The 12,327-nt window shown below is 31.1% G+C and overlaps 1 protein-coding gene and 1 long non-coding RNA gene across 2 annotated transcripts; both read right to left on the bottom strand.

Annotated features, from left to right (window-relative positions):
- Nucleotides 1-1,277: 1,277 nt before the first annotated feature.
- Nucleotides 1,278-3,527, bottom strand: LOC124360582. The gene is made up of 2 exons (XR_006922252.1): nt 2,754-3,527; nt 1,278-2,096 (listed from the first exon to the last, which is right to left on the bottom strand). It is a non-coding gene; the product is annotated as an uncharacterized LOC124360582 (long non-coding RNA).
- A 3,321-nt stretch (nt 3,528-6,848) lies between these two features.
- LOC124360574 (lethal(2)neighbour of tid protein) lies at nt 6,849-10,704 on the bottom strand. Its single transcript, XM_046814305.1, has one exon. It carries the CDS (start codon nt 10,198-10,200, stop codon nt 8,902-8,904), a length of 1,299 nt encoding a protein of 432 aa, XP_046670261.1. The 5' UTR covers nt 10,201-10,704; the 3' UTR covers nt 6,849-8,901.
- Between the last annotated feature and the right edge of the window lie 1,623 nt (nt 10,705-12,327).

The following is a 12,327-nucleotide window of genomic DNA, read 5'->3' as shown; positions in this document are numbered from 1 at the left end:
TCAACCGTTCCCTCATGCTACTCACACAGTCTATACATTGTGCCCTGTGACAAGCCCGGTTATCCATGCACAACATCTTTCTTCAGCCACAGTGCCTCAGAGCCAAGATGAACTTACTAATCCTGAGCTCTTGAGTTACTTCTATAGATACTGCTTAGCTCTCCTTTTCAAAAAATTAAGTGATGACTCTTATTCCATTTCCTCCACATTGAGGGACTTGACTATTGATCTTAGCTCTGACAGAAAAATAAATGGACATAATAACTTATTGTATCCAAAATCTTACAAATTTTAAAAACTGTGTTAAAATACTTTGTAGTAATGACTATATGGTACAAATTTAAAGGGCATGCTCTAACTGTATGCGAATAAGACATTATTTTAGAGTTTACTAAAATAATGGGATTTGATCAAGTAAAATTAATATTTATAAATTATGACATTACTTTTTGTTTTAAGAGTTATCTTCAGAATTTTTATAATTCTTTACAATAAGAATAAAATTACAATTTATATAAATTTAATTGTTTGTAAACTTTTATTTTGACATTGAAGATTAAATCTGTATTATTTTAACTGTTGACTTTAAATGTAGCAAACCAAACGCTATAGAATTTTTTTAACTATTATATAAAACTTCCCCAATAAATAATTTTTGAAACGGTATAATACAACCTTCTATCAATTGCTATCTTGTATGGGACAAGGATGATATTAATTTTTAATATTGGAAAGGTTATTAAGCAGAAATATTAAATGACATGAGTTAACTCCTTGAGGAGCAATGGACAATATATCATTCAACCATTTTATAAGTTAAAAATCATCCGTGTTTTTTGTTATGAACAAGTAGTAGATTAGTACTAACATGTATCTACGATGGTCTTGGAAACCGATTAAGTGCCTTGACTTAAGTGCCTTCTGATCACTCTTACTGATAATTTTTTTCTTGCCACTAAATGGACACAAATTTGTTTGTTATGAGTTTGTCAGCTGACAGCGAGTTTCCATCTTTTATAAAATAAATAGTGTTTTAATCTTCTTTCAATGGTTGGGCTCCATAATTCTTCTCACGCAACTTGTAAGTGGTAAGTAGTTTCAAATACGCATCACATTATGTGTATTTTTATGGTTTACTATGTTTGATAAAAATCTATCATTGATTTCCAACTAGGAAAAGGTAACTGGTTAATTAAAATGAGATATTTGCAACAGGCCAATGACCAATGCAACATTTACTTAATTTTTACTTGAGTGATACAATCATACAAATTGAATTAGGTAGTAACAAAATTTATTAATAACTTTCCATCGAATAACAATTTGGTAATTTTACACTATACATTTGATTCAAATAAAGTGAAAATAACAATAACTACTATACAAATATTTACATTACTTCTCTCAAAAATTTGGTATTATTTTACCTTTTTACCACCAATCTACTGAGTGAGATCCTACACTACCAAGGGTGTGAGATCCTTCTGGATGTAGTTGATTGGCAATGAAAGGGTTACATCAGTTCACACTATTACTACTTTTATATCAACTTACAAATTAACCTCTAACTGCAATCTCTGGTATGAAATTTTCCTAAATGTGATTGATTTCACCAGTACTGGGCATGACAATAAAAATAATATTTAACAATAAAATTAGCAAAATAAAGTAACCTACATAAATTTACAATATTAAATACAGTATATTAATTTTTTTTGTTTATAACACAAAGAGCCATGTACATTTCTGTTATGAATTGATACAATAAACCACATTTAGAACAAATCAGAAAACAAGTTTAACAATATGTCTTTGTCTACAATAAGAAATAACAAAATCATTTTAGGACTGACAAGGCACAGTTGTGAGTGAAGGCCATTTTATTGACACAACTAAATAGAATTTGGGAGAAATGTGAAATTGATACTGAACTATATACAACAAAAATGGTGCAACATATTTAAAATACAATATAATATTTTTTAAACTAAGGTGCTGAACATGATTTGGACTTTTTAACGAGTCATATCAATTAAATTCTTGTAAATGAATAAATCACTGCATCACTTTATGAATTAAAAAAACTGTTCTTAACCCTCCAAGTGATACTCATATTACTCTACAGTGATAGGCCTTTTTATGATGATGCGCAGTGTTTTTTGTTTTAATTCATAAAACATATCAAATATACCTGAAATATAACATATTACTTATATAATGTTCACTATAATATGTACTAAATGGTAATGATACAGAAAAACTTACCAAGAAAATTTTTTTCATTGTATTATTTACTAATGACCTTGAAGAACAAATTTTTCCAACAAAAATTATATTTTTGAGGCTATTTTTCACAATTTCCATAGTAACATATTTGAAATTCATTATATACAAAAGATTCACAATTTAAGTTTGAACACAAAGATGTATAACACTTGTAGTTTATATTTACATGAAAATTGATTTTGAATATGTTTTTCACCAGCATAAACAAATCGAAAACTGGCAAAAAATGTACTTTTCATCAACAAGTTCCATATAATGTTTATTTGTATCTGCTTGAAAATATACGACATAGAGTATCAAGTAAAGGAACTCTTTCTAAAACCGTTTAGTATAAAATATAGCTGAATTCCGATACTAGTTATTATTTTACGTCGTTTTTCACGAACGGCTCGGACCGAGCCGTTATCGATTCAGACGGGGTCCCTAACGGCTCGGTCTGAGCCGCTATCACTTGGAGGGTTTTAAACAATCATAACTTTTTGGCACAAATGTGTATACAAATTTACAACCATCATAGTTTATGTTATGAATTGTTTATAATTCATTGTTAAAATAACCTAGTAATTATATAATATGGAGAACTTATATTAACAGTAATTTTACTTTTTACGCTCAATATTGTTTTTCAACTTTCAAATTAAGAAATTTAATCATCTATTTAGTATGTTTTTGATAGTAAATTTACTTGGGAAAAGCACATAGACATGCTATGCTCAAAATTATCATCACAATTGTTTTTACTAAGCAGATATTTTCAATATCAAAATTATTTTCTTTTACGACTAATCTACACCTCCCTGATCGAGTCAAGGCTGCGGTATGGTATAATACTGTGGGGCTCAGCGTCACGTAGGGAGTTTCTACGAGTATTTTATTTGCAAAAAAGAGCCGTCCGTATAATAGCCGGCGTACGTAGGAGAGCGTCATGTAAAACATTTTTTCAGTCGTATAGAATTTTGACCCTCCCGTCTCTATACATTTACGAAATGCTTGTGCACTACAAATTCAAATACGGTTCCATCCAAATTGGTTCGGACGTCCACAATTACAATACAAGATCCAGCGCTCAACATAGGCAAGTTCCCCATCGACTTCAGCTTAGTGCCTCGCTTCCCCAGAATATGGGGCCAAAATTATATAACAGGCTACCGCAAAATATTACAATGGAAAATAATCCTACAAAATTCAAAAAATTATTATATAACTATCTCATACAGAAAGCTTTTTACTCGGTTGGTGAGTTTTTTTCCGATTAGTAATTTAAAAGTGGCCATAGAAATTGTGAAAAGTTTGAGAAATATTGTTTTATTTAGATATGCAACTTAAACCATATTTTTCTGACGAGTGTAATACAATTATTGTAAAAATTGTCATACTACACAATAAAGAATTTGAATTTGAATTTGAATCTTTTACTTACATAAGTATAATATAGTTAATTTAAATCAATATTTTTAAACCACAAATGGTTCAGATACGAGTTTCTATTATGATTATTTGTCAGAGTTGGTGCATTTAAAACCCGAATGAGTAGCCTAGATTATTTATTACAAACTGTACAGTAATGCATATAAAATCAGTTACTATCATGATTTTCATTTTTAAAACCTCATTTTCAGAACATTTGACTGAAATAAACAAAACAGAACTCAAACTCAACACATTAGTTAACCAAAAATAACAACACACAAATAAATACTATAAATAACAAAGTTGCCATCTACTGTTATGTAGATTTATACAAGGATTTTCTTACATCTCAGTTACACAAACTAATTGGTTGAGATTTAAATTGATGATATATTAAATTTATTATCTGGCAACATGGTATCACACTATTAGAAACCTTTACAATCTAAAACAATTTAATTTTTATTATTTACTTAGACCATTTCACAAGGAAATTTAACATTTTTAGAAATATCTTTTCATTAAATCTACAACAAAAATAATTTATAACAAAGTAATTAACACAATGAGCTACCTACATTGTAACAGTTGCTATCCTATTCACATTAAAAGTCAACAAAAATTATATTAATTCTAGTTAAATCATTTTGTACTGATGGCTCAGTACCTTCAGATTATTCAGGCTCTGATTATTCTTGTAAGTTAAGAACTTTTATTAGCAGAAAATATATAGTTAAAATTTTAAAAGATCAAATAGGTAAGTAATAAAATAGAAACAATAAAAAAGTAGTTATAATTATTTGGACGATCGAAAATTCATCATACAATAATTTTCCTGGCGTGTACAAAACTAACAGTATTATTAAAAACAGTATATAATGTCTTAGAATTATCGCCACTGGCATTGTTTTTAAGGCCTCCTAGAATTATTTTTAGCAAAATACCTAATCTAAGAAATGTTCTGGTATATTTTCTTACCTAAACTGTTACCCAACCAAATTCAAAATTAAGATACCAGTAATAACTTGGTAGGTCCTTGTCTAGATAAACGTTGTGCTACTGAAATGACAAATTCTAAACCCTTTTAAAACTTTTACAAGTACCATGAAAAGTTACAAAATTCTTTAAAATATCAACTGCAAATCTTAAAAATTATTGTATTTACAAATTTTAGTGTAAATTTAGTTCAAAAGATTATGTTAGTTTTATTACAAATCCCTTACATATAAAATGAATAATAGATAGGTTTTATCCTATCAGCAAGATGAATTAATTTCTCAAAAAGCAATGACCCATAACAAAGGCTTTAACACGTGTTATTCCTAAAAAAGGATTTATAAGGTACCAAAAGGTTCTTCCAAAATTTATCTTGATATATAATCACATCAATCGGTATTAAAATTAACCATTTGGAGTAAATAAACAATATTTGTTTTAAATTTGTTTACCATAGTATTACAGAAAATACTTTTAAGACTTATATGTTTGACATATTTAAATTCCTATATTTATATTTTTTAACTTGTATTTCTTTACATTTCAATGTATTTAGCCATAACTGCTGTAAGTTTGTTCATAACTAACTAATTTCATACAGCATTTTTATCATTCGAATTTGTAATCTTTCCGCATATTAATAAATAAGGAAATTGTTTCAGTAAATCTAACAAAAAATGTTACTCAAATTGATACTTCAAATTTACTCTATTTAACATTTTGTACATTTTGTTAATTTTACACATTATACAATGTTTCTATCCTTCCTGATAATGAACAATCAAAATAGAGCACAGAGCATGGATGGCTGGAAACCATTCTGTGTTCTAAGGGGTTGGCAGGCCATATTTGTTTCTAATATATAATGTAAATTTTAAGTCTTGAAGAAACACAACTAACAACTTATACAGACTAAAGCATTTACTCAACTGTCTTTGACTATTATATACTATGTAAAATAGAGATTCCACTAAAATTATTTATTCAAGAACCAATTTAATTTTATATTATTTAATTGGAAGAGACATAAGTACTGAGCAGCATTCCTAAGGAAGTATTGTACTAATGTACTATAATTAATACACAATTTAAGTATATTTAGTAAATGACTATATTCACAATTATATACTTTCTCGTACATATAGCTTAGATAAAAATATACATGGAAAGAATTTTGTTTAGTGGATTTTAGTTTTAAATTTGAATTTTCTGATGTCAAAATTAATTTCCTTCCCAGATAAGGATAATATTAATATTAACAATATAGGCCTACATATCCTAATACAATTTAATTTATCACAATTATATTTAATTTAATCACTATACCGTGCATTACTATTATGCATATTTCATGGTAAAATAAAGTACATTAATTTAGATATTCACTTACAACTGATTAGATTTAGCAATATGCACTCTATGTAAAAAATTATGTTGAAACATTCATACTTTAACCAAAACTAAAATGTTGAGTAATCAACACATCACTGTATTTATATTAGGCCTAATGAGTGACACAAAGAAACATTAAATTATGTTAAACTTAAGATTACAAAGCTTTATAACTGACCCTCTGATTATTATGATAGAACACTTATAGTAACTATAGGTATTTTTTTCTTATTAGATTATCTTTTCAAATACATGTCACCATGTAGGCTACTAATAAAATAACAATCAAGCAAAAAAGTTTGCTTTGGATAAAGTTCATAATATCTGACTGTTGTATTGATATTATGATACTGATCAGTATCAATATTGACAGGAAGGTGATATTTCACCTATTGAGTACATTATTTGTTGAAAATTTTAAGATATTCATCTTGATAATATAATATTAGATTTATTCATAAAGGTGTTATCTTTCTTTTATCTATTATTATCTTGTTATTATTTATAATTATTTCTCTGAGTTGTCTATGGTTAGTTCATTACAGTAGAACCCCTCATATCCGGCCACCACGGGACCGAGCCCTTGGCCGGATAATGATTCGGCCGGATAAACCAACCTTCAATACACAACACTTGACGAAACTAAACAATTGTACTGTACTGTACTAACCGCACTGGAAATAATCAACGAACTGTTTACAGCTTAAACCTACTAGCTCAACTGAGAACAACACAGGAAAATGTAAACAAACAGATACACCAAAATAACGCACGAGTCGTGGGAGACTAGTGCATGCAACTGCGCGTCTGTAAGCCGTAAATTTCGATATTGCTTCCGGGAAGTGGCCGGATAATCCAAGGTGCGGTAAAACCGAGGCCGGATATGAGGGGTTCTACTGTACATAAAAATAGTTGTTTTTTAAATACTTGTCCTAAATCAATTATTAATCTCTTTTACCTTAAAATATACATCGCATACTGAATTTACTTTTGACCTAAACAAAACTAAAAATTTGTAATCTTATTATGTGCTGACCCTTTTGACTTCGATTTAGGACAAGAGAAAAAGGCCATGATAAATTATTAACACTCTATTGAGAAACGAACAAGAAACGCTAAATAAACAAGGAGGCCACTTAATATACTATGGATAGACATTTAAAATAATTAACCAAGGTATAAAATCTATTAATTTACTGATTCATATGTAAAAAATTAGACGCAATTTGTGTCTACTAAGTGCAATAGACGCAAACTATGTCAATAACATTTGCTGCTTGGATTCACTTTACCAGTGCTATTACCGATCAAAACGCATTAGAACACCATACCGTTCAAAAGCTTGTGACTTTTTATTCCTGTTTATCCACCTAGTGATATAAAGGACTTTCTTTTTGAAATTGATGTCAAGAGATTTTTTTTTTAATTGAGGTGGAAGTAGTTCCTAGCGCATCAAAGGCAGATAAAAAGAGGAATTAACTAATGTAAACATTAGCTGTGTTTAAACTTTTATGTTACAAATAGAAACACGTTATAAATACAAAAACAACTTAGTGACATGGAAAATAATTTGTACCTGCTGGTTACAGTTACACAATATCAGATGGATCTGCAATGGCTTAACATTTTGTAACTATCTTAAAATGTATATGAATGTTGAAAAAATTAAATGAACATTTATACTTTTTCTAATTAGGCTTTGTTTTTCTGAGCTTGAGGGAGAACTTAATCATACATCAAATTTACAATTTTTGTTATTTCTGCTAGTTCTCTGAAATTAAATATTAGATGAAATATCATAACTGTATTTGTATTTATAACGTGTTTCTTATGGAAAACTAATACTTTACCTAGAATATTTTTAAAATATTACTATAAGTATCAAATATTTGGGGTAATTCTGGGACAACTTACTGAATCAACTTCAATTTCTTTCATATTTTAGTATGACAATCAGGCAGAAAGTAAAAAATAAAACACAAACATTACGTGTCGGAAAGCCATTGTTGACCTTGCTAAGCAATACGAAGATTCAATGTCCATACACCATGCCGCTTCTAATCTCCTTCTACTGAAGAGGAGTTGAAATATTTGATCTGAACTTGATATGTAAGCCGAAGCCCACACTGATGGCCAGAATTTGTGATCAGTACTTTACCATGATGAATGATTAAATGAGAAAGTACCAATAACAAATTTCTCTGGTCATTAGTGCGTGCTTTGATAAAAGTAAAACAACCCTCAAGATTGCAGTCAACCTAAATTCAAGCCTTAACCATTTTTAGTACTCCAATTTATCAATGGTTATTACATTGATTAATGAAATAAGGTAAAGATAAATTGACACTATTATTCATCAATAATATGTATCAGAGTCGCCATATTGTAGATGACATACAGGGCTGATTTGACTGTCGCATATATGCCAGTGGTAACAAATGGATTCTTATCCTTCTCATCATTCAGCAACCATGGCTTTCCAATAAGTAATTACAATTTTTCTTACTTTGTAAGAACTGCCTGATTCTTATCATACTAAAATATGAAAGAATTGGAAGTAGCGATTTATTGCTCAGAACTACTAATTTTGCAAATTGTAGCAATTAGGCTCTATCTCTTTTAGTTACAAGACACTTAGCATCCGAAAGGTTAACAATAAGAGTAAATCTGGATAACCAGTATAGGCCATACATATTTGTATTGTGATCAATTTTTGTTTCTTAGATTAAATATTATTCAATAGGCTACCACTATAGAAAAATAAATCAAAAGTCTGAAGTGCCAATCTATTACATAGATTGAAACATTCTGGCTCTATTATTGTTTTTTATACTTAGATTTGTACAAACCATACATAATTGCTATGTGAGAAATATGAAGAGCAGCACTACTTAGAACTGATGACGGATAAGTGTTCCAACATAGTTCTATTACACCCATAATTATTAATCTCCATGTATCTGAGTATGGTGTAGACCACAACAAATAAGGTAAAGTATGAAAATACCATACATAAAACTGGTAATGCAATGAGCGACTGCAGGCTACACCTATAAAATTACATGTAATCATTGGCAAAATGAATAATTGTGAACTTGAACTCATATTTACATGTTCTTTTTTCTTTTTAAGTTGTGGTCTCACATCTTTTTCAATTTGTTTAAGTGTCGCAAAACTCTTTAGATAAGTCTTCCACGAACTTAAAAATATTAATATTATGAGCAAATGCAAAACTAATAAAGAAATATGGAAGTATCTGCTGACAAAAATAGACTCAGGGAGAAATCTCCAGTTTACTGTCCATTGATGAAGAAAAATTCTGCCTAAATCAAAAGAGCCTTTAATATATGCTATTGGATTAGCGATAAGGAAAGGCAGTCCCAATAATATTTGAATAAAGCCACAAATCAAAAGTTGAATTATTGTTCCTTTTACTCCTAAAGAATAATAATATGCGACAAGTAAAGCTGGTGCATACAGTAAAATGTTCATTTTCACAGACACAGCAATGCTGTAGACAATACTTCCCAGACTCCAATAGTTCTCCAAAAATAAATTTAAGGCTAAGTATACTAATAAAACTGCTACACAGTCATTAAACATTCGGAGGACAAAAATTGAATGTATTCTGTATGAGGTGCAGCATGCAATGATAATGGCATAAGGCGGTACTTTCTTAGTTTTGTTGTATATCACAAACACTGAAACCAACAGTATTAAATAAAAACCTGCAAAGATGTATTGAGCAAGCCTGATATTAGAACCGTGGCCAGTAATGAAATATAAAGCTCCAAAAACATACAAAAAACCTCCAGGATACACCAAGGGTCCAGTATCCCCTTTAAGTTTAGAGTAGTCAAAGGTCCCATTCACTACACCTTCTACTTCTTGCATGTACGCGATCCAGTCAATTTCAGTATAATTTACATGCTTTATTACCAAAGTATTAACGATTATTTCTGCAAGAAATAGTACAAAAGCTACAATTGAAAACTGTCTTGGATCGACCAATAACGACCAAGCATATTTCCATGAGAAATAGCGATTTATTTTACTTTTAAACCGTAAAAAACTGTCGGTTACACTCCAGCTTTTGTGTTTCTTGTTAGAAGCCATGGTTATCTTTTATTAAGTTTAAAATAGTCAATAAAAATTACAATTCACATAACACAACACACTTCACCATTACACAATTTTCAGTCACTATTCAGTTGTGCCAAGTAGGCTATCTATTTCCAGCTTTCAAAGCTTAGCTTCCTTTATAACCTCAAAACACTGCCAAACCATCGTTAAAACTATCTAGCTAGCCTACAACACAATAATCCCTCTCCCACTAACAGTCAACGACCGTGGAGAAAAGTGGCAGTGGTGGCTGATTTGTCAAAACACGTGGAATGAAACAAGATTATTCTAGTGTTTCTGATACAGGAAAATATAAAATCCCGCTATACAGATACAAACTTTTTTTATCCCTTTAAGCCGCAGCTCTTAGCTATACCGGTTTCGTTGCCCACTGTTTTATCATTTCTAATCTGGATTGGACCTCCGCGAAATTTGAACTGGTGATCTTTCAGTTAGAGAGCCGAGGTTATATCCATTTGTCCCCGATCGGTGGAATACAAACTAAATATTCCCATTTTATCTTATTAATAAAAAATTCAATCTTCTACACCTAGTAAACAATACGAGTTAATCCACCATTTTTAAGAAACATAACATCTTGACATCTGTCTTCCATAACAGGTTTAACAGAATGCTCTTTCATACTCCTCAACTGAGATATTTCTTCTGCTGGTACATGGATATCATTTGTAACAAGTACTGTTTTGCATCTCTTTGAAGACTTCTAAAATCCAAAGATTTTCCCTTGGTTCTCAATAACATTAAGGACATTGGTTTTTCAAAAAGCATTGTGCTAAATATAAGGATAATTTGAATAAAGCTGATACAAAAACTTTTGTCACGTATGTTCCAGGGGTAAAAATTTCACTAATGAATGTTATTCAAAATATACGTCTCAAGTTAGTAGTACAGTACTCTTCAACCCTAGAGCAATAATTTAGGTTTTGTTGAGAGCAAAACATCGAGCACAGCATTATAAATTGAGTTGCCTTTAATACTTGAACTTTCTACTTGATAACTTTTTCTTGATTTGCGAACTAGCGTAAATATAATAAAATATTTTACAATAAATAAATGTGAATTTTAAAAATAAAATAATATGTAACATTGTTTAAAACTGATACGAGATTAGCTGTGGTTAAACAAGATCACAGTAAACAAAACGGCGATTGTTACCGCATCTTTGAGCCGACTAATGAAAAATGTCAGTGGACCTTTAGCGAGTTAGCGGCAGTTGCTCATGTGGGTCACGCATTCCATGCTTCTGTACGGGTGCGATATGTTGGCGGACACTCTACATCAAGTGCTGTAGGCAAAAGATAGCGGCACTCCAGATCGGGATCTCTTACCGGCTGACCTCGTGGTGGCCGCGGCTATCCCAACCGACCTGTTTGTTTTTGAAAGGAAGCGGGTATACGAGGAGAAAGGTGTGGTGATAAGAACACAGGTTTGAGAACACACACTGAAAGACTGGCGGGAACGATGGCTGCTGGAGAGCAGAGCGGCTAGGCCGATAAGGGAAATGAGGGTGGAGCAACAACAAGAGGGTGGGTGAACCTCTACCTAATCGAATTCCTCACGGGCATGGCAACTTTCGAGCGTACCTGTTTAAGATGGATAAGTTTGAAAGCTTGAAGTGGTTATGGGAATGCGGAGCACGACGACGCCAACAATATGGTCTTCTGCAGACGGTGGGAAAACGAAAGACCCACCGAATCGACATGTCTCAATGTTTGATGGGGAGACTCGAGATTGCCATGGTTCCGAAAATGGTCTCAGACAGACAGATTTGGTATGCTGTATCTGCTTGTGTAGATGAGGTGCTGAAAACCAAGACATTAGAAGAAAGTTAATAAAGCCTCGGTGAAGGCCAACTGAGTGCTTGAAATGTAAGAGCTCTCTGTTGGCTTACGTAGACATCCTATTGAAGTAATACGAAAAGCAATCCGGAGAGGGAGTGATATCTGGGCCGGTGGGGTTTTTAGTGTGAGCGAGTTTCACTCACCAACGAAATTCACTAACGGTGCATTAACCATATAAAAAACAAGTTCTCAAAAACGTTTTCTTCAAAATACTCATTTGGTGAGTAAATGGTTATCTCATAAAAAAAGATCATAACAT

Source organism: Homalodisca vitripennis, chromosome 1 (genome assembly GCF_021130785.1).
Source record: "Homalodisca vitripennis isolate AUS2020 chromosome 1, UT_GWSS_2.1, whole genome shotgun sequence".
NCBI classification, from domain to species: Eukaryota; Metazoa; Arthropoda; class Insecta; order Hemiptera; family Cicadellidae; genus Homalodisca; species Homalodisca vitripennis.
The sequence above is the reverse complement of the archived record's forward strand: the minus strand, read 5'-3'. Positions and strand labels throughout refer to the sequence as shown.